General features: G+C 36.7%; 1 protein-coding gene across 1 annotated transcript in view; it reads left to right on the top strand.

Moving 5' to 3' along the window:
• Positions 1-632: 632 nt before the first annotated feature.
• The window catches only part of shdb (Src homology 2 domain containing transforming protein D, b), a 35,067-nt gene continuing 13,936 nt past the window's right edge, over positions 633-21,763 (top strand). Inside the window, exons 1-4 of the mRNA XM_067398698.1 lie at positions 633-1,563; positions 2,191-2,792; positions 11,902-12,052; positions 14,830-15,042. Of these exons, the coding sequence (XP_067254799.1) occupies positions 2,454-2,792; positions 11,902-12,052; positions 14,830-15,042 (703 nt within the window). The 5' untranslated portion in view covers positions 633-1,563; positions 2,191-2,453. The remainder of the gene's footprint in view (positions 1,564-2,190; positions 2,793-11,901; positions 12,053-14,829; positions 15,043-21,763) is intronic.

Raw genomic sequence — 21,763 nt, forward strand, 5'->3', positions numbered from 1 at the left:
TCTATCTGTCTGTCTGTTTATCGTCTGTCTGTCTGTCTGTCTATGTATCTATCTATCTATCTATCTATCTATCTATCTATCTATCTATCTATCTATCTATCTATCTGTCTGTCTGGCTGGCTGGCTGTCTATGTATCTATCTATCTGTCTGTCTGTCTTTCTGTCTATCTATCTATCTATCTATCTATCTATCTATCTATCTATCTATCTATCTATCTATCTATCTATCTATCTATCTATCTATCTATCTATCTATCTATCTTTCTGTCTGTCTGTCTGTCTTTCTGTCTGTTTATCTGTTTATTGTCTGTCTGTCTGTCTGTCTATGTATCTATCTATCTGTCTGTCTGTCTGTCTTTCTGTCTATCTATCTATCTATCTATCTGTCTGTCTGTCTGTCTGTCTGTCTGTCTTTCTGTCTGTTTATCGTCTGTCTGTCTGTCTATGTATCTATCTATCTATCTGTCTGTCTGTCTCTCTGTATGTTTATCTGTTTATCGTCTGTCTATCTATCTATCTATCTATCTATCTATCTATCTATCTATCTATCTATCTATCTATCTATCTATCTATCTATCTATCTATCTATCTATCTGTCTGTCTGTCGGTCGGTCTGTCTTTCTGTCTATCTATCTATCTATCTATCTATCTATCTATCTATCTATCTATCTGTCTGTCTGTCTTTCTGTCTATCTATCTATCTGTCTGTCTGACTGTTTTTATAGTTTATATTTACATTTGTTGTTCATAGTGTTTAATATGCACATTGTTTGGAGGAACACTTTGGACAAAATGTGGAATAAAATGGTTTAAATGCATTTCTTGAACTTTTTTTATTGATCTAATTAATCAAACAAATCATCAAAAGATATTGACAACAGACAATAGATTTTGACAATAGTTGCAGCTTTAGGAAGACTGGGGCTAGTTGTCACATTAATTATATGTCAGTAAAGTTTTACATAAATTCATCATCATTGTTTTTTTCTTTGCAAATTTTGCTGATAAGCCTATAACTGACCATTTGATGGTGGGCTTCACTGTGACAACTCTTAACCCATATAGCGTGACAATGTGTTTCATAATCTGTATCTTTTTCCCCTTGAGAAATAATAGTGTAAAGATGTTTTTTTTTGTAGTCAAGACTTTAAGGTATGTAATAAAAGGTGTGTGTGTTTTTTAATTTATCTATTGCTGTTAACAGTATCCAACATTAAACAGTGTCAACACAAGACAGTTTCAAAAATCAGATTTTCTATGCCATACAGCCTCTAATAATGATCGGCTAAAAGGAAAATACAGCACCTCTGGATGTGAGGACCTCCCCTTTAAACGCTACAGCTCGCTCGCTCAGTTGCTCTCCGTCTCACTCACTTACAGCCAGACGCGTTCAGACGAGCTTTACAGTTCTTCTCGTATTCTTCTCATATATTCTCCAGGACTGAGCACGTTCTTCATCAGGTTTTTGTCTCGTGTAACGGTGTCCTCGTGCAACATTGTAGCAGTCGCAACGCGGGAACCGCGTCTGGAGTTCCACGATAATTTAACGCTGCTATCAAAAACGTGAGTATAACAACTTGATCTCCTCAGCAGTGTTTAATTTCATCTAAAATCATAAACGGTGATGTATTGGATGAAGTATTCACCATGTCAGCTGTAAAATGTTTAACGTTAAATAAAAGTGCGACTGTTCATCGCAGACGCGCGTTCACGTTTAGTTTACAAGAGTTCTCAGCTGTTGTCTTAGAGAGTTGTTCAATTTAATTTTTTACTCGAAATTGAATGTCGGTGTTCAGGTTTTGGAAAATCATTTGTTCTGATGTTTGAACGGAGAGGTTTTATTGTGCGCATCACAAGCACGTGCGAAACCAGTTTGTTTGCTTTTGTTCTTAAACAGCTTGTTGCAGCTGCTCTTCCATGTCTATCTATCTATCTATCTATCTATCTATCTATCTATCTATCTATCTATCTATCTATCTATCTATCTATCTATCTATCTATCTATCTATCATCTTATTCTGACAGGTCTTTAATAATACATCTTATTGATCAGAAGAATGTAAATGCATGTATAATGAAAAAAAAAAATACTTTCCAGACTTAATAATGTAAATATTATGAGTTGCATTTAGTATTTTTTATTTTTCATGCATTTATCTCATTCCTTAATGTATACTTCTGCTGTTGCAGGGGTACTGAGAACCTCAAGATCATTGCCCTCCATGGACCACCTGTAAATACAGGTTGGTATTCCCAGGGATTGACCTTGGACCACAGCCATGCCTTTGAACTGAAACATGAATTCAGTGTTTTCTCCCAAAGCTATTCATCTTAATTTCAGGATAAACATCTAATTTTATCCATAATCTAGTTCCCTGACCTCAGATTATAGGTCATCCTTGGACACTTAGTCTTTGTGTCCTTCACTGTTGGACATTCACAAACGGATTAGAATGGCAAAGTGGTTAAAGGACTATTTAAGTTTTGGGAGCAAACGAGTTCCCCCGCAACCACCAAAACCAGACTACACAGAGAGTGAGATACTGAAGGCGTATCGTGCACAGAAGAACCTAGACTTTGAAGACCCTTATGAAGACTTTGAGAACAGGGCTAGAAATGACAATGGATCGACTGAAGTGCCCCACATGGGCTTCGGCTCACCTTTGAAATCCTCAAGTCTGGATATCAAGGTGGTTTCGCCGAAACATCGCCTCATAAAGGTGGACTCGCAAGACCTGGGAAGGAGTAAGATTCTCCTGAGCTCTGTGTCTTTAGAGGAACCAACAGATCCGGTGAGTAATTTAAATTACAGTATTAGTAATAATTAGGGCTGGGTATTGACACAATTTTCACGTCTCGTTTCGATTTCTATTCACATGCTTAAAATTCAGTTAGAGGAGAGGATGTTCACATGCGCTCATGCTGCCGCTCCTCTTTAACTGAGGCGCTACAGCGATCTGTCACGACACATTAAAGATCGCCAAAATGGTATTTATTTTTTGAATTTCATAATAATAAGATGGATGTCATTTGCTTCATATCAAAAGTAGCAAAGCACAATGATTATTGCGATTTATTGGATGGGAGGAGCTACATATTCTGCTCATTTGTCAACTGAAAACAGACTAGACTAATCGATTCTTGGGATTTAAGAATCAATATCGGTTCGTAAAAATGAGAATCGATTAAAATCAATATTTATTTACCCAGCCCTAGTAATTAGTTAATTTTTGTCTGTTTTGAGATTTTCTGCATTGGACGATTAACAGAAGTCTGAACATTTCGATGTAAATTTCCATTTTTCAAATATTTGAGTAAATCTTTGCTATGAATATTGTGTAGAATGTTCATTTAAAGTTTGAAGTTTATAATATTTTTTTATAGTTTAAAACACCAATCAGCCCAACACAAAAACATTGGCTTAACCAGTGGTGTGAGTCTGGAGGCAGGGCTATCTATTAGACCAACCAGTGGGAAATCGGGGAACGTTTAGGCAACTTTAAAGATAATCATAATTTTTATCTTATTTGTTTATATATTTGTTGTTTTACAATTTTCACTAGGAAATTGCTAGTAAATTTCACAAACAAATGACAAGTGATACTGAATTAAATGTGAAATTTCAAAATATTAAGACTGAGATTGTATTTTCATGTAAAACATTCTCCAATAATCTTTATTTACATCTTCGAAAATTAATGTTTACAGTGTATGTGAAAATGATTTAATATTATATATTAAATTATAAATGCATAAACCCAATATACACCACTTACCGTGTTTCAAGACGTTAAGTAGTCGAAGATCTAAGGGGTTTTAGTGATGCCTGAAACCATCAGGTCATGAAATACCTAAAACAAACTGTCAAACAAGTGATTTGCAGTGTGAAACAATCTTTCATGTAAACCCTCTGTTAACCCTGCATTAGATTTCATGTCTCGGAGCACCGTAGGTGTCAAACCCCTTGATCTACCAAAGCTGAAGCTCTTGAATAATACATAGTCTAGTTAGGCTGGTAGGGATGGGGCGGTCCCATAGAGAATACTCAAAAGAGCCAGAAAGGTTCTTCCTTGTGATCAGACATTGAGTAGAGACCCAATACTGGCAGACAGTTGAGGTATCCGCACACACACATACGCACACACACGGACAGACCGCAGCCTTCAGTGGAGTCTCATTGATTGTAATCAGTACCAGTGATGAGCAAGCTGATTGGTCGGGCTTGAGGAACGACCCTGCCAATGACACGCCATTGATTTAAATCCCAATTTAATGGTGACCCTGTAAGTGCATTGTCTTGAAAGCATCGTTCCCTGTTAACCTTCATTAATTTCCACCGTAATCCTGATTAAGTTTTTATAGCGTTCCAAATGAACATTTCAGATTTACTGTCCTATTCTTGTTAAAGATCAACCAGACAATGGGCGATTTGCCTGGTGGGAAATCAGGGAATTGTTGCACGCCATAGTTTGCAGGCTGAATGGTGCCGCATGGAGCCGTTGGCTAAAGCTCTTGTTTGAGAGGCCATATGGCCATCTTTGTAATTGACCCAGTGCCAACTGACTGAGGGCTTCCTCCTGATCCTGGACTGGGAGACAAACGCACCTCCTAACATGCTCATCAACACTTCCCCACAGCCTCCTTCTGCTTCACGGGGGAAGGTAGCACATTTTTGCGAGTCTGCTGGTTTTCAGCGTCTCGCACTTTATGAGGTGGTGTTTCTGAATGTAGTATGTGAAGACACTAGGGCTGCACGATTTGGGGCAAAAAAAAAAAAAAAAAGATAGAAATTGCATTAAAAAAAAAAACATTCCAGGTTTACTGTGCTTGTTTGTAGGGCTGAACAGTGTATTAGTGATTATATATCAATTTGACTCCTTAAAGTTGCAGTAAGCAATTTCTGAGAAACACTGTTGATATTTGAAATCAACCCAAACAAACACACCCCTCTCTTCATTGCTCCGCCCCCGAAATGGACGAACACGCAATGTAAGAGCGGATGCCTCTTTATCATAGCTGGAAAATAATGCTTCAAGAAAATAAATAAAACTAATACGATGAATGAAAAAAGGAAGACCAAAAAATGAACATACAATACACAAGATTATATACAAGCAAGAGTTTGTTGTTACACCAGCACATCAGCTCCAGACAATGACACTCAAAGCTGTCCTGTTACTATAGCTAACATCACAACAACAGCATATCTTGGTTCTGTGAAACGGCAAAACCAATGTTATTCATGTATGGAGCAGAAACGACACAACTTTGGTTTCTCGCTTAGGTCTCTCCAGTGCTGGAAAGCATTTCCAATATTACCACGTGCCCTAAAGCTCTTGCCTGATCATAACCCTTCTCTTTCCAGTGATATTCCTTTGACCTTTTCTTTTTTGTAATGTCTCTCAGCCATCTCTCTTTTTACAGTCTTTCTTCAAATCTCTCTCTTGCTCACACTCTCTAATTCCCCATCCTGAGTGTATATGTCCCCTACTGATGATTGGCTACAAGTGTTGTGGTGCTAGGTCTGATCCGTTTTAACCTTTTGAGCGGTACAGTCCCACATATGGGATTTTTATTTCTGTGCCCCTGAGAGTACGGTCCCACATATGAAATACAACTGTTTGAAAATATGGAATCTGAGGGTGCAAAAAAATCTAAATTGCCTTTTAAAGGGTTAGTTCTCCCAAAAATGAAAATGTTTATTACTTAAACATTTATTACTTGCCCTCATGCCATCCACACCCGTAAGACCTTTGTTAATGTTCAGAACGCAAATTAAGATATTTTAGTTGAAATCCGATGGCTCAGTGAGGCCTGCATAGCTAGCGATGACATTTCCTCTCTCAAGATCCATAAAGGTACTAAAAACATATTTAAATCAGTTCATGTGAGTACAGTGGTTCAATATTAATATTATAAAGCAACAAGAATATTTTTGGTGCGCCAAAAAAACAAAATAACGACTTATAGATATAGATAACGATATAGTGATGGCCGATTTCAAAACACTGCTTTAGGAAGCTTCGGAGCGTTATGAATCTTCGGTTTAAATCAGCAGTTCAGAGCGCCAAAGTCACGTGATTGACATGCAGTCCGAATCATGATTCGACACAAAAGATTCATAACTCTCCAAAGCTTAATGAAGCCGTGTTTTGAAATCGGCCATCACTATATAAGTCGTTATTTTGTTTGTTTTTTTGGTGCACAAAAAATATTCTTGCCGTTTTATTATATTAATATTGAGCCACTGTACTCACATGAACTGATTTAAATATGTTTTAGTACATTAATGGATCTTGAGAGAGGAAATGTCATTGCTGGCTATGCAGGCCTCACTGAGCCATCGGATTTCAACAAAAATATCTTAATTTACGTTCCGAAGATGAACGAAGGTCTTATGGGTGTGGAACGGCATGAGGGTGAGTAATAAATGACATTTTCATTTTTGGGTGAACTAACCCTTTAAAGTTGTCCAAATGAAGACCTTAGCAATGCATATTCACTCACAAAAATACATTTTTGATGTATTTACAGTAGGTAATTTACAAAATATCTTCATGGAACATGATCTTTACTTAATATCCGAAAGATTTTTGGCATAAAAGAAAAATTGATAATTTTGATCCATACAATGCATTGTTGGCTATCAGTGGCGGCTGGTGCAAAAAATTTTTGGTGGGGCACAAATTTTTTTTTTTAGAAATGCAGGAATGAATAGGCTAATTGTTAAATAATCATTTAACAAGTGATATAATGATGTATCATTGCTAATCTAAAACATGGAAAATTCAGTATTTAAAGCATGCATAGGGCTGGGATCAAAAAAAAAAAAATCTGTATTTAATTAAAAAAAAAAAAAAAAATTTCACATCCTGCCCAATATTGTCCTAGAAACAATGTTCATATTGAAGACTATAAAAACAAATATGAATGCATGCGCGCGGCGGCGCTCGTTCACAGAAGTTTGTGCTTGCTGAAGGCTCGTCCCGGCTCGTCCACGCCTGACTGCAAAATGGAAATATTTTCTCGACTTTCTAACATTTGCAGATGGAGAATATATCTGTGAAATGTAAATAATGCACTGAGAAAATTATTGGATGTCACTTCAGTTTTAAAAAAAATGTTAAGAGGTATATTAGTTTCCACCAATCGCTGCACAAGTTAAGGTTACGTATGATGACGAAAGCACGTTAGTGCGAGCCCTCCCGGAACCCATAGAGATTGCATTGCAGTGCCTGCAGTTCGAAAAAAAAGTTTTTTGAATGGAAGTCTATGGGAGCAGTCGGGGCAAATCTCCGCCAGACTGAAATGCCTAAAAAGAGGCGGTACTCCACAGAGCGTGACTCGATGCTGATTGGACTATATCCAGAGGCAGAACAAACAGCCTAGCAGTGACAGCTAGCGTAACTCTGTGGTTTAACACTAGAAGTCCCAGAGATTTGTAACCCTCCTTTAGCCAAGTGGATGCTAACTGGCTAGTCTTTTGGCTATCATTAGCATCAATTCATGTGTAAATATGGTCATTACCTGAGCAATCTGCAGGGGGGTTGGGGGTGTGTGTGTGAATGGTTGCTGGTGGCTTGTTTGTATGTGTGGGGGAGGGAGGGCTGCTAAAAGCAGAGAACTTGATTGACCATGGGCCGGTTTCAGAAAGGAGGTTAAGTGAAAACTCTGAGTATGTTAACCCTGAAATGAGGGAGTGCAAGTGATGTTTAAAAAGTTAACTCACTCATTCACACTGAAAAAATGCTTTTCATACTAAGTATTTTTTTCCGATTTTTTCCGATTTCCGATTTCAAGTAAATTTAAAAAAAAAAATCTTAAATCAAGATGGATTTTCTATATGAGAAAATTATATATGATATTTAGTCTTGTTTCCTGGGGGGATCTAAATTAAGTGCATTTTACTTAAGTAAAATGATCAATATCTGCCAGTGTGGTAATAAAAATAATCTTAATGCAAACGGAAAGTGTTGGAGTGTCTACCCAGGTGAAAAAAAAGTGCAGTAAAATACACTTTATTTTAGTACACTTTTACACTTCCATAATGTACAGTGCTCTATTTCCGTGCACTTATTTTGTACTTAATATACTAAAAGCTCTTCTTTAGTACTTCTTAAGATAATCTTAAGAACATCTAAGTGTACTCAACTGTGCTATTTTGAGACACCATGAATTTGAACTAAAATGTGCTTTTAACATACTATCTCTGTATAGAAAAATGTATTTAGTTACCACTTGTAGTACACTTGAACCCATCTTTCAAACACTTTTAAAAATGGACTTATGATGTATTTCAAATATAAGATTAATATACAGCTATGGAAAAAATTAAGAGACCACTTAACATTGATTTCTGAACTTGGAGTGATCTCTTAATTTTTTCCATAGCTGTATAATGAATATATACAAAATGTATTTATAATATATTGCCAGGCAGTGCCAGGATTGTGAGTGATTGTTGGAATGTACTCACTCACTTTTTAATATTATTTGTAAATATGTGTACAAATGGTTGGTTTCTTTATTTTATTTTGTACTATTTTTATCAATAGATCTCAGCAACAAAGGAAAAAAAACATGTGTGTTGATTTCTCCCTAAGATGGCAAAGTGAAACACAAGTTTCCTTGAAGTGGCTCAGCATGGCCCCACATTGTTTACATAACAAAAGCAACTGTTCACAGCTGATTAAGGATATTAGCCTAAAGCCTTCCAGCCATTCGGCTGTCCTGCGGGTTTTATAGGTAGAAAAGCCAAATGGCTGCTCTCTGGGACTTCTAGTGTTAATATGATTGAAAAATCCGTCCCTTTCTCACTTTGGTGGTGCGTTGCCCTATTGCCCTAATGAAGAAACCGCCCCTGTTGGCTATTGCTACAAATATACCAGTGAGACTTATGACTGGTTTTGTGGTCTATGGTCACATATCACAACTATGCAGTGTTTTCAGCCACAAAGGCTGTTTCTCAATTCCAAGAACGCAGAGAAAGAACTTGCGTTCTCGTGGAGTCTGGTCTTGCCAGGCGACCTTGAAAGAACGAACTCGGAATGATGCGAGGACACAGAACGCATCATTTGAGAATTGAGATGTGCTGCGATCTTGTTGCTCAACTGACCGTCCCAGCATATTATAAGTGGCTAATGCACAATAAATACAACATAACAAACATCACATCACAAACAAATGTCATAACCTATTAAAAGGTTTATTTCATATTATTATAGACATTGTTTACATGTAATTTTATATCTTTATTTCACCGCATGTATTTATGAAAATGAGTAGCCATAATTTTTTTTTTTTTTTTTTAAAGGTTTCAGACATTTAAATAAACAAGCACCAGTAAAACAATACATTTAGAGTTTATAAAATACACACTGACTGATGTCAAACATCAGTGGAAGCAGCAATAACTCCATTCAGTCAGCTAGAATATTTTAAACTCATGCGTGAAAGGGAAACAGCATTTCATAGAAATCACTTACTGCATCTAAAAGCTTCTCTTTTGTTGATGACAGGCGGTTTATAAGCATTTCTAATTACAAGTGTGGGAAGATGGTTGGTGCATGTTAAGTTATCAGCGACGACAACTCAAAAACAGAGATGAAGTTCGGGTGGAGCAGCATTCACTGTCAACTTAGACACTGAAAACGTGTGTGTAAAAGAGCATTGCTGTACTTTATTCTGAAACACGCAGCACATATGTTTAAAGGTGCCATCGAACATTTTTTTACAAGATGTAATATAAGTCTAAGGTGTCCCCTGAATGTGCCTGTGAAGTTTCAGCTCAAAATACCCCATAGATTTTTTTTCATTAATTTTTTTAACTGCCTATTTTGGGGCATAATTAGAAATGCGCCGATTCAGGCTGCGGCCCCTTTAATTGCTTGCGCTCTCCGCCCCTTCCGAGCTCTTGACTCTATCATTGCATAAACAAAGTTCACACAGCTAATATAATCCTCAAAATGGATCTTTACAAAGTGTTCATCATGCATACTGCATGCATACGTCAGATTATGTGAGTATAGTATTTATTTGGATGTTTACATTGATTCTGAATGAGTTTGAGGCTGTGCTCCGTGGCTAATGGCTAATGCTACACTGTTGGAGAGATTTATAAAGAATGAAGTTGTGTTTATGAATTATACAGACTGCAAGTGTTTAAAAATGAAAATAGCGACAGCTCTTGTCTCCGTGAATACAGTAAGAAACGATGGTAACTTTGACCACATTTAAAGGTACAATTTGTGATATTTTTTTCTGCTAGAGGTCGCTAGAAGCCTATTCAAAACAAAGGCGTAGTTTGATGACGTAAAGTTTTAGAGCGGAAACTTGGGACATGTGGTCTCCATCTCAACGGACGGTGCAAAAGAATAGGGATTGGAGTCTGGAAGAACTCATGTTCGTGGATGCGATTATTAACGTTACTGTAGTATGAAGCAGAGCAGGACCGAGTGTTGTGGGAGCTGAACGAGGAGCTGGAGCGATTGATCAACACACGCCTCACGAGCAGCGGGACTTTTATTATGACACAGTCGCCGGCGCCGCTTCCGCTTTTCCGGTCATGAGTTTACGGGAGCTGTCCTTGTCGACAGAACCAGCGGCAGATGGTAAACAGTTATTATGTTCCATAAATAATTAACACAATCCACCATAAAACGTGCAAGAAGTAAATAAGGAACTGCTTGAAGCAAGCTAGTGGTTTGCTGGACGCTAGACTCTACTTCCGCATTTGTCCACGGCACTGTTGTCGTGTGGTTTCTACGTCAGTAAAGGCGGTAACAAAGGTAACTGACGTCATTGACAGGCGACTGCACTGCCCCGTGTCACCGTTTAGAATGGGAATTTTCTCATGATTTACAGGTAGTTGAAAACATTAGAGATATTGTTAGTAATCAGCTGGACAAAATATATAACACTAGCCTAGTGGTTTTTGGATATTTTACTGCAAAAATTTTACAAATTGTACCTTTAACAGTACATTAGCAAAATGCTAACGAAACATTTAGAAAGACAATTTACAAATATCACTAAAAATATCATGTTATCATGGATCATGTCAGTTATTATTGCTTCATCTGCCATTTTTAGCTATTGTTCTTGCTTGCTTAGCTAGTCTGATGATTCAGCTGTGCACAGATCCAGACGTTAATACTGGCTGCCCTTGTCTAATGCCTTGAACATGGGCTGGCATATGCAAATATTGGAGGCGTACATATTAATGATCCCGACTGTTACGTAACAGTCGGTGTTACGTTGAGATTCGCCTGTTCTTCGGAGGTCTTTTAAACAAATGAGATTTATATAAGGAGGAGGAAACAGTGGAGTTTGAAACTCACTGTATGTCATTTCCATGTACTGAACTCTTATTTAACTATGCCAAGGTAAATTCAATCTTTAATTATAGGGCACCTTTAATTGAATCACAAATTTTATAACAGTTTGATTCACACTAAGCCATATCACGATTTCTGTTTTATTTTTCGATTAATCATACAGCCCTATAGACGCTAAGCTGCAAAAATCGCTTAGAAATTATATCACATGACCAAATATATCTACGTAACAATTAACCAGTATTTAGCAACTTTTGTTGGGTGCTTATAGCAGTAAGTTAAGACTGATTTACATGGCACTTTTCGGAATATTGCGTCACCCTTTTTTTTTTTTTTTGGTGCTAACAAATAGAAGTGTAAAAATATAAAACAAGATGTCTGTTTGACTGTAAATGAAGTGGGTTTTTTTTTTGTTTGTTTTTGCTGCAGAATTATATAAAAAATATTTCCCTTCATTCATCCCTCAGCAAACAAAGATAATCTTCAATTTGTTGCACTGAATAAAAGGGATTTCTTGAGTTCCCTCGCCTGGGTGAAGATCATCACATGACTGTTCTTGTTTCAGGTGGTTCCGTCAGCTCCAGTTATGGGAGATACCGACTACTCCGACCCATTCGATGCTCGTTTGGATCCGCGTCCCGAAACCGCCCAGGGCCCCATCACTCCTGAGAACAATGGCTACATGGAGCCCTACGAGGCCCAGAAAGTGATAACTGGTCAGTCAAACTTCTTCTTGTTTCTTTTTTGGTGTGTGTATTTTCATACCCCAGGGGAGTGTGGTTTGCCCTTTGAGTCGTATGGAGAGAGTGAAGTATGAGTGTTATGAGTGCATCTTTCTCAGCGAGTCCCTCAGACGCTGTCAGTCATCCAGTGCCGTCAGACAGTGACTCATGGCTGATCCTCTTCTGGAGTCTCACAGATTACAGTTCTGCGTTTATGTAATCTGTTCCATTTTTTTTATAACTTCCAAAATGATTTTTGCTCCCTGCACTTGCTAATTGCTCCGTTTCAAAACTTAGTGTTTTAAGACAAGTTTCCAACGCGAAGAAAGGTTCCAAAAGGTCGACATTTTGATGATTTCGAAGATACCTGGCCAAGTCTTAAGGCAGCATTGCATGTATTGTTTGCAGTTGAAGCAGTCCCATAATGCATTGGCAGAGCCCAGAGAAATGACTATTATAACAAACTTGTGTACGGTTATTTTGTCATGATGTCAGTTTGTTGGTCAGGAAGACTAATTTGACATGGTTCCCTCAGGAATTTCCTATGGGTTTTTAGAATAGCATTTTTTGATTAACAAAGTTTTGAGTTCTGAAACTTACAGCATATTTTTATAGTACAATAACCTCTTATATTTTCTAGATTAAGGAAAGATTGATTTCTCAATTCTTTTGTGGTTAGTGTCATGTCTAGTATTAGCTTAGCAATGTGATAAGCACGATTCCCATTTCAATTAGGATATTAACTTAAGAGCCATTAACACAGAACATAGTTGAACTACTTTTAACTTGAGCGTTCACAGTGTTCAAATACATCCATCTAGCAGATTTACACAGAAAAAACAATGGAAAAGCAATGCAGTGAAATGCAAAAATGCATTCCCTGGTTTTCATGGAAATTTTGGCATATTTTATCATCGTAGGACTCCAGCATCCACCTTAATTTCTCCTCAGATCTGTCTTGCCTTCAAGGCAGCCTCATTTAATTTTCTTTCCATCTCTACAGGTTAATCTCTTCTCTCATTCTCCATCAGTTCTCAGGTATGGGGGAATCTAGCAGCCTCTCTCTCACGCGTCACAAACACTTAACATCAACACACACTCCCATAGCTCCCTCTCTCCCTCCACCTCAGGGTCGGTCCCCCAGGGCCTCTTTGTCGCTATGGAGACGGCTAAGGAGCCCAATAGAAGCTGGATGTGTGAAGGTTAAAGTTTTTCTTTCTCTTTTTATTCTTTTTTGGTTTCTTCTCAATCCTGCTTTTTTTTTTTTTTTTTGCTGAAGCACACATCCATTACAGTATTTCTTTTGCAGGTAGTCCTTTCCATGTCTGGTGTGTTTGATTGGCAGTCCGTGCCATTTGTTGGATGAAACTCTCACAATTCATTCATGTTTGTAATTTAGGGTTAAAAAGAGTTATCTTTACATCTTTGAATCTTTGAATACATCTTTGAACCGACAACATTTGTGTCATTATTACCCGTAGTTTCAGGTAACCAGCCATTATGAATGAGGGATGCACAATATATTTGTACTAAGTAGATTGTAGGCCGATATTAGAGATTCTTTAAGTTTCTCGTTTATGGTGGATATTGAATTGTGCATGTTAGTGTTGTTAACACTAAGTAAAACTATTCAACATTGTTTTTGTTATTTGAAAAAAAATAAAATAGAAATATTATAGGAAAAACTTGCCTTGCCAACTAACTGAAATAAAATAAGTAGCAAAATTACTAAAACTGAACTAAAAATAAAATTATTTTTATTTTATTTTTTTTTATTTTTTTTTACATTTGCTTTGTTTTAGTTCTTAGTGTTTTATTTTTAATTTATGTAGACAAAATATAACTTCATACTTTTTAGAACTTCAAAAACTCTGGCGCTATTCAATGCCATAATAGGCTTGGAAGAGGTAGGATATTATTTAACAACTCCGATTGTATTCGGCTAACAGAAGAAAGTCATATATATCAAGGATGGATTGAGGGTGAGTAAATTATGGGGTAATTTTCATTTTTGGGTGAACTATTCCTTTAAGAGCATCACATGTTGGCATTGCATTGTAGCTGCAGTTCATTTCATATAGGCTTTTAACCGACTGTTATTTTTTTGCTGAAAAGCTCTTGAAGGTTGTTCAGACATCCTGTTGTTTGGTGCTTCTTGCTTGAGAGGTATGATAATGGAAATGAGAATGCCCATCAGGAGTGATTGAGAGACCCCAGTCCTTGAGATTGGACTCAATCTACAAACGCACACACACTTGCATCTCTTTCTCTCTTTGTTAAGCCCTCCCTTATGAAACCAGCAAGCTGTGCAAACACAATTTGTCTCTCCTTCAGATTCATACCCCGCCACTCTTCACCAGACATTTTCATAATTAATGTGGCCCAGGCGAGGGAGCCCAGCTGTGGAGCCCAGGGAACATATCGATTTATTGTTGTGTCTTGATTTAACAGCCCGGCCTGTCTCGCATTATTTTAATGAAAGTCACAATGAAGGTCCCTCTAGAATATACCTGGATCAGTTTACAAAAACAACTGTTAATCTCTCAAAAGTCTTTGGAGCATCAACACAAAGTCTGGTCCGCTTTGCAGCTAATTCTGACCACGAATGCCCACTTGGACAGAAAGAGACCATCTGATGGACATGTGAAGTGACTAGACACAGTTTGTTTTTGTTTAAGGGGTCAGAACTGACTTTTTGTAAGTGGAAATTTGCAGAACAGAGCCATATTAGGGTGGAAAAGAGTTTGTAATGGGTTTGTTTGGTGTTGCAGAGCTGCAGAGGAGAGCTGGTGGTGGAGCAGGAGGTTGGGGGAGAGGGGAGGTCCAACTCTATGATACACCGTACGAGGAACGCGTCCCAGGACAGCCGGATCTGCCCGAGGAGGGCAGGGAGAGCAGGCTGCCGCAGGACGACGAGAGGCCCGCCGATGAATACGACCAGCCATGGGAGTGGAAGAAGGAACATATCTCTAAAGCTTTTGCAGGTACCTTAACTTTCTTGATTTTATGCGTCATCCAACTTTGGGGGAAAATAATTAATGTTGTCATCAAAGTTCCTCATTAAAACAATTACGTATTAAAAAAATTACGTGTTGAGTTATGTTGTGTTATTGTTTTTTATTCATTTACTTTATTATTCTCCTTTTAAATTAATAAAATGTGCATATTTATACATTTATTTAAAAATGTAAAAAGTACCTTTAAAAGTTGAGTAAAAGTTTTTAATGAAGTAAATGTTATTTTTTTAAAAACATTTTTTTTTGAATGAATAAATCAACAAGCAAATAATTTTTTTTGTTTTTAATAAAAGATTTTTATTTTTAAATGATGTTTTTAAATAAATATGAAAAATAAAAAAATTATTTAAATATGTAAAAGTAAAAAAAAGTATTTGAAAAGTAAATTAATAAAAAAAAAATAAATAATTATTAGATGTGGCCATCATGTCTCTAGCCCCTATTTAATTATTAATTGTATTAATTTGTTTATATTTTTACATTTTCTTATAAATTAATTAATAAAAATTATGGGGCCAAGCAATAATAAAAAAAATAAAACCATCTCGAGATTAAAGTTGTTAAATTTCGAGAAAAACTCGTTAAATTGAGAAAAAAGTCGTTAAATTATGAGAAAAATTTCATTAAATTTCGAGAAAAAAGTCGAGATAAAATGTTGAGAAACTCAATAAATTATGACTTTATTCTCAACATTTTTATCTCGACTTTTTTCTCGAAATTTAACACGTTTTTTTCTCGTAATTTAACGAGTTTATTCTCAACATTTTATCTCGACTTTTTTCTCGAAATTTAACGGCATTTTTCTCGAGATGGTTTTAATTTTTTATTATTGCTTGGCCCTAATCCTCTTCCGTAATAAAATAATTAATAAATTAATAAAAATAACCAATAAAAATAAAATATGCTTAATTACATTTAAAATAAAGTAATAAGAAATGTTCAAAAGTAAATTTAATAAAGAATGCATTCATTAATTCTGTGGCGGCACGTCTCCACAGCACCAGCCAATAGTTTCATCCAATGTAAATGAGATTTAGGTGAGGGATTCTGTGGGAAAGGCATTCTGTGGGAATTTTTCATTGTTGCATATGGCAGAAAAAATGTGCAAAGGAAAATCAATTTGATCAAATCGTTGAATACTGTATTATACTTGCAAAAGCGTCATTATGGAAGTAAAACGTGTTGCGAAGGCTGTTTCATGTTAATTCTGTTTCATGTTCTATCACTGATCTGAGGCCAGCTTTATAGATCACTGGATAATGGTTTAACGTGTTGTGGAAACAGATGCTTAGAACAGCAATTAGGAACCACAGAAGAACCAATCCAGCCTGTAGGAATCAATTCTTTGTTATTGCATTGATTTTTCATTTTGTTGTTCGGTTTATTTTAGTTTAGGTCATCACTGTTTTTGGTTTTTGGTGGCAGAGGGAGGCGAAAGGCGCTCCATATGGATGTTATTGGATCTTGTGAATCTGGCCCCGTGTGTGTGCGTGTTTTGCAGAACTCACGGGCAGTAGATGAAAGCGGTGCCATGGGGCCAATCCTGTTTAATTGAGCTGTATCTCTGCGTCAGGGGTCAAGGTGACACTGGAATAAATCATCCCCCCGCCTCGCTCCCCATGTTCACCTCGAACACACAAACACACACTTTTTTTTCATTAATTAGGGCCTTTCTCAGCATGTCTGAGCTTCAGTACAGCAGAAGCAGTGGTCAGCAGTGCCATGCATGAGCACAGCACTAACCCACATCCAAACTGCAATAGGTTACTGCCGCAGAAGCACTCTGTATTTTTAGCTGAGAGAGAGAAAGTGAATGAAAGGGGTCTGTGATAACTGCTGATGTGACGGCCTGCTTTTGTAGCACCGAAATAAAGAAGGAAAATAATTAATAAATGACAGGAAAGCATATCATGTGAGCACCCCCTAATAGATTTGTTAGATGCAAGTCTGGTGGACCCTGATTATTTAGGGCTTCCTTAAGACTGAGTAGTCAAAGGTAATAGACATAAATTTTATACTAATCTGTGATGTGTATAAAAAAAGTGTCTCCTTAATTGTTTATTTTTAATTGAATTATCATTTTTTTTAATGACATAAAATATTTTTAGTGCTTTTATTCACCAATGAATTTAATAGTATAATTAATATATAATATATTATTAATTAGTATAATAAATTACTAATAATGTATATATTTTACATAAAAATATATATATATATAAATGTATTATATATTAATTAAAAATGTGTATATATATATTATAAATATATATTTTTTTTTGAATATCTTAAAAAAAAATTAAATTGATATATTTTAAAATTAATTTATTTAGTGTATTTACCAATTAATTCACGTTTTTTACATTTTGAATGATTAAAAAAAATAAAATATGAAAATGAAAAATGACATTTTAAATAAAATTTAAGAATTAGATAAAAGTACATTTTCATTCATTCATTCATTCATTGGGCAAAATCGTTTCTGCGTCATTTTATGTAAAATGTGTTTCATGTTGAATTTGTATCATGTACTACTGATTTGAGGCCGGTTTTATAGATCACTGGATAATGAATTAAACCAATGTTTTGGAAATGGAGATATTCGTTAAGAACAACTAGTCAACTAATTGTCCGATACTTGTACTTTTGGACATTTCTAGTAGCGACAAAGCACTACCACTGAATAGCGATGCTGAAAGCACTTGTGTGTGTGTGTTCATGCGAGTGAAGAGATTTGTGTGCAGAGACGGGGGTGATGGTGAGGAGGGGGCTAGCCTTGCGAGTGGAGGGCTGCAATCAGTCACACACTGACACCTCCGCTCTCTTCAGCCTCCCTCCCTCTCTCACCCTTTCAGCTTCTGACAGGTTTGTCCTCCTGCAGTGCTGACACACTCGGGCTGATAAACCACCGCAGGGGTTCAGGGGCATCTCGATCTACCTCCTCCCCCATCTACCCCTCTAGCACTGGTGATTATCACACTCAGGGGAGAGACGGAGTGAAAAACTGGACCGAGAGTGGGATGAGCTGAGGGGGACAGAGACAGAAGGACACATTAAAGCATCTTTAGCACATATACAGCCAATTTCAATTTTATAGATGGCCTGTGTTTGGCTGAGGGTTTTGAAACGGTCCAATCAGATGCTTACATACTAAAGGTGAAGCATTCATTTCATTGTTTTGTTTGCCAAAGTGTTATGGCTACATTCTAAGGCAGCATCGCATGTATTTTCACAGAAGGGCATTCCCAGAATCCATCGCCCTGAGCTCAGTGGAAAAAATTCACAATTTTTTCCCTCTCCAACCCAGTGAAGCACAAAACTGCCCCATAGCTGATTTAATTGGTAAATTCAATTTTGCAGTCACCTGTCAGGAAAGGTTCAAACTTTCTTGATTTCGGAAAAATCATGCATGAATCTGATAATAATAAATGGTAAAGCTGCCTATTAATGTTGCACAATATACTGGTACTAGAAAGGTAACATAATACCCTCCTATTAAAAATGGTATGGTTCCACATTTTCTTAGTACTGATACTTTAAGAATGACATCATTCTATTAATAGCCGTATTTCATAATTTGTCTCAATGTGTGCAGAGCTCTGCTTCCTCACTGCAGGAGTAAAATATATCCATGCAGCACATGAGAAAATAAAGTACGGGAGGTGTTTGATGTTTAAAAGAGTTATGATCAATAAACCTCAAAAAAGAACTCAAACAGGCGAAGTGCGAGCACCGAAAGACAGAAATACCCATAGCTTGTGTGGAGAATGCTTCTCTTTTATGGGTTATTGCACTTGAATTACATGTCAAAATGCATGTCCTGGCGAGTATTCACACGCACAGTCGGGTATGTCTTAAGTACATGTTAAGAAATCAATCAGGGTAGCGTTTCCCAAAAGCATCGTAAGCCTAAGTTGATCGTAGCTCCATTGGTTTCAATGGAGCTATGATCAACTTAAGCTTACGATGCTTTTGGGAAACGCAGCCCAGGTGTGTTCCAATGTATTGGATCTGTGTGTCAGGTCTTAAAGTGACAGCAGGCTAATAAACCTGCTGCTGTCTGTGTGATTGTTAATCAAACAACACATGAAAAGAATCACCCAATACTTGACTGAATTGCTTTAATCTATTTATTTATTAGATTTATTATATCAGTGTAAAGTAGGGATGCACGATATATCGCATGCGATTGTCACGCGCATTTCGTCAGTAAAGCCGGTTCCCTGATTACCGCTAAATCACCATCACCTGCTTTCAAATGGAGCGGCATTTAATAGACAGAGCCGTAGATCACTGATAAGCCACACAATATTGCGTTCATTATCGCAGATGAATCGCCTTCGATAATGAATCAGGTGTGCGACATTGTGTGGTTTGTCAGTGAACTGCGGCTTTGTCTATTAAATGGCACTCCATTTGAAAGCAGGTGATGGTGATTTAGCAGTAATCAGGGAACTGGCTTTACTGACGAAATGCGCATGACAATCTCATGTGATATATCGTGCAGCCCTAGTGTAAAGTTAATTTATAGATTGAAGACTATGCAGTGCTTTTTTTTTTTTCTTTTTTTTTTTTACATTTAATTTCTTGCTTCTGTTAAATAGGCCTACTGTAGCCTTCCTGAAAAAAATAAAGCACTGTTTATTTAATTTTTATCTTTCTTATATTGTATTTGTCATATGGCTTATTTTATAGTTAAAAGATAAAATAAAATTCACTATGTTGTGATAATTACATAAAATTTTAAATTACTCATATCATGAAATAAGATTTTGGTCATATCACCCACCCCTAGTGCAACCTGTTCAGAATTGGGAAAGGTGGAAAGTGAATGTAATTGATAAAAGTTCTGTCATATTATTCAATTACTTTTACTGTTGTTTTTTTTATATTTTTGCCCTGGTATCGGTTCATTGTTGGTATCGCAATATTTTAGTCAGGTATTGAATTCATAATTTTGGTGTTGTGACAACATAACTGTCTATCAGGAAGTGCTACCAACACTATACTAATGTCAGGGTTAGGTTAGGTTAGGTTAGGGTAATTGTTGGGTCAGTGACATGACCAATATCGAAAATCGCTTACAAAGATGGTGAGCCCAGAAAAAATTGAGTAAAAATATGCTAAAAATGGTTGATTTTTAAAGTTCATTTTATTTAATTAAAAACTACTATTTAATTAAAAACAGACACAAAATTTGTTATTTAAGCTTATAACAGTATTGTGTTATTAGTGTTTGAAAAATACGTGCAAAATATAACGTCTTCAGTGGCGCAGCAGTAGCGAGTAAGGCGCACAGACCTGGCTTATAACGCGATCAACATGGGCTTGAATCCGCCTTTTGCCGAACTCGCTTTTATTTTCAATAAAAATGAAAATAATGTTCTAAAAGTGGAAATAAACTGTGAACGAGTGTTTAATAATATTAAAAGTGTTTATTGTGTAGGGTGTAGGGAGGGTTTTTATTCTCCTAAAAAAGGCAGTATCCATTTAATAATTTTAATAAATATAATAATTTGCACTCTATATTATTGCATCATGTTAATGTACAAAAATACTGGGGCGCACGAGATCTGCCAATATAAAGTATAGATGGCATCTAATTACTATTTACTCCTATTTTTACATAGTGTAAATAGAATCTATCGCTATTTTCACCTAGTGTAAAAAGCATATCGCTAAGAAAATGCTGCTATTGACACTGTGTAAATACAATATATTGCTATTGTCACTTAGTGTAAATACAATATTGTTTTCACTTAGTGTAAATAGCATCTAATTGCCTTTCACAAATTCGTGTTTTTGTAGTTTACACAGAGACGATACTGGTATCATTTTCAAAAACTTGCACTTTGTAACCTGTTTTCAAAAGATAGCATTTTCAGGCCCCGAAAATGCCATTGTCGTGTAAAAATACGGATAAAAAGTTTTAAGTTTTTAGTCGAAAATAGTGTCGTGTAAACGTCCCCTTAAAAGCAAAGTAACAAAATGTGTATCTATCAAAAGTGGCCCTAAGGGGAAAAAAAGAAAATTTTCCCAGCTGTTTGCCATGCTTTTTAGTGCAATCACTCAATGTAATGTCATATAAAACATGTCCCAAACTCCTTTGCTTGTGTGTTGACATACCTTCACAACAGATGGTTTTGTTTTATTTGCATTTCAGCTCCGTTTTCAGCCTCAGTTCGGATTTTAAAAGTGTGACGATGACAGTAAAATCTTGGCCACATTCCAGTGAGTCTTAATTAGGCCATTGCAAAGCTGTCACTATCCACTCAATTACCACAATCATTTAAGCCACACAGCCGGCCAGCACGTCCCTCAAGCCTCTCTGCACTCATTACCACGCTAATCAACCACAGAGATGCATTCAACAGCACGCCACCAACCGTAGATCATCGAGTCACACCAGCAGAGGATGTGAACGCTGATGTGGCTGTCTGTCAGTTTGTCCATCAAGGGTTTGTTGGCTTGTATTCTTAAGTTGCTTTTGGGGTTTAAATGAATCATTTGAAATCATGAATCTTTGAATGTAAAATAGACTTGTTTTGAAATGTGTCGCCTTTAAAACTTCTCCCACACTTTTTTTGAAGGGCTTCAGCCAAACCGAAGTGTTCATTTGTGTGGAGGATTTGGTCTGGCTGAAAATCCTGCTGAGGGAACATGGTTTGTGTGTGTGAAATGGAGAGAG

The sequence above is a fragment of the Chanodichthys erythropterus genome, chromosome 10 (genome assembly GCF_024489055.1).
Source record: "Chanodichthys erythropterus isolate Z2021 chromosome 10, ASM2448905v1, whole genome shotgun sequence".
NCBI classification, from domain to species: Eukaryota; Metazoa; Chordata; class Actinopteri; order Cypriniformes; family Xenocyprididae; genus Chanodichthys; species Chanodichthys erythropterus.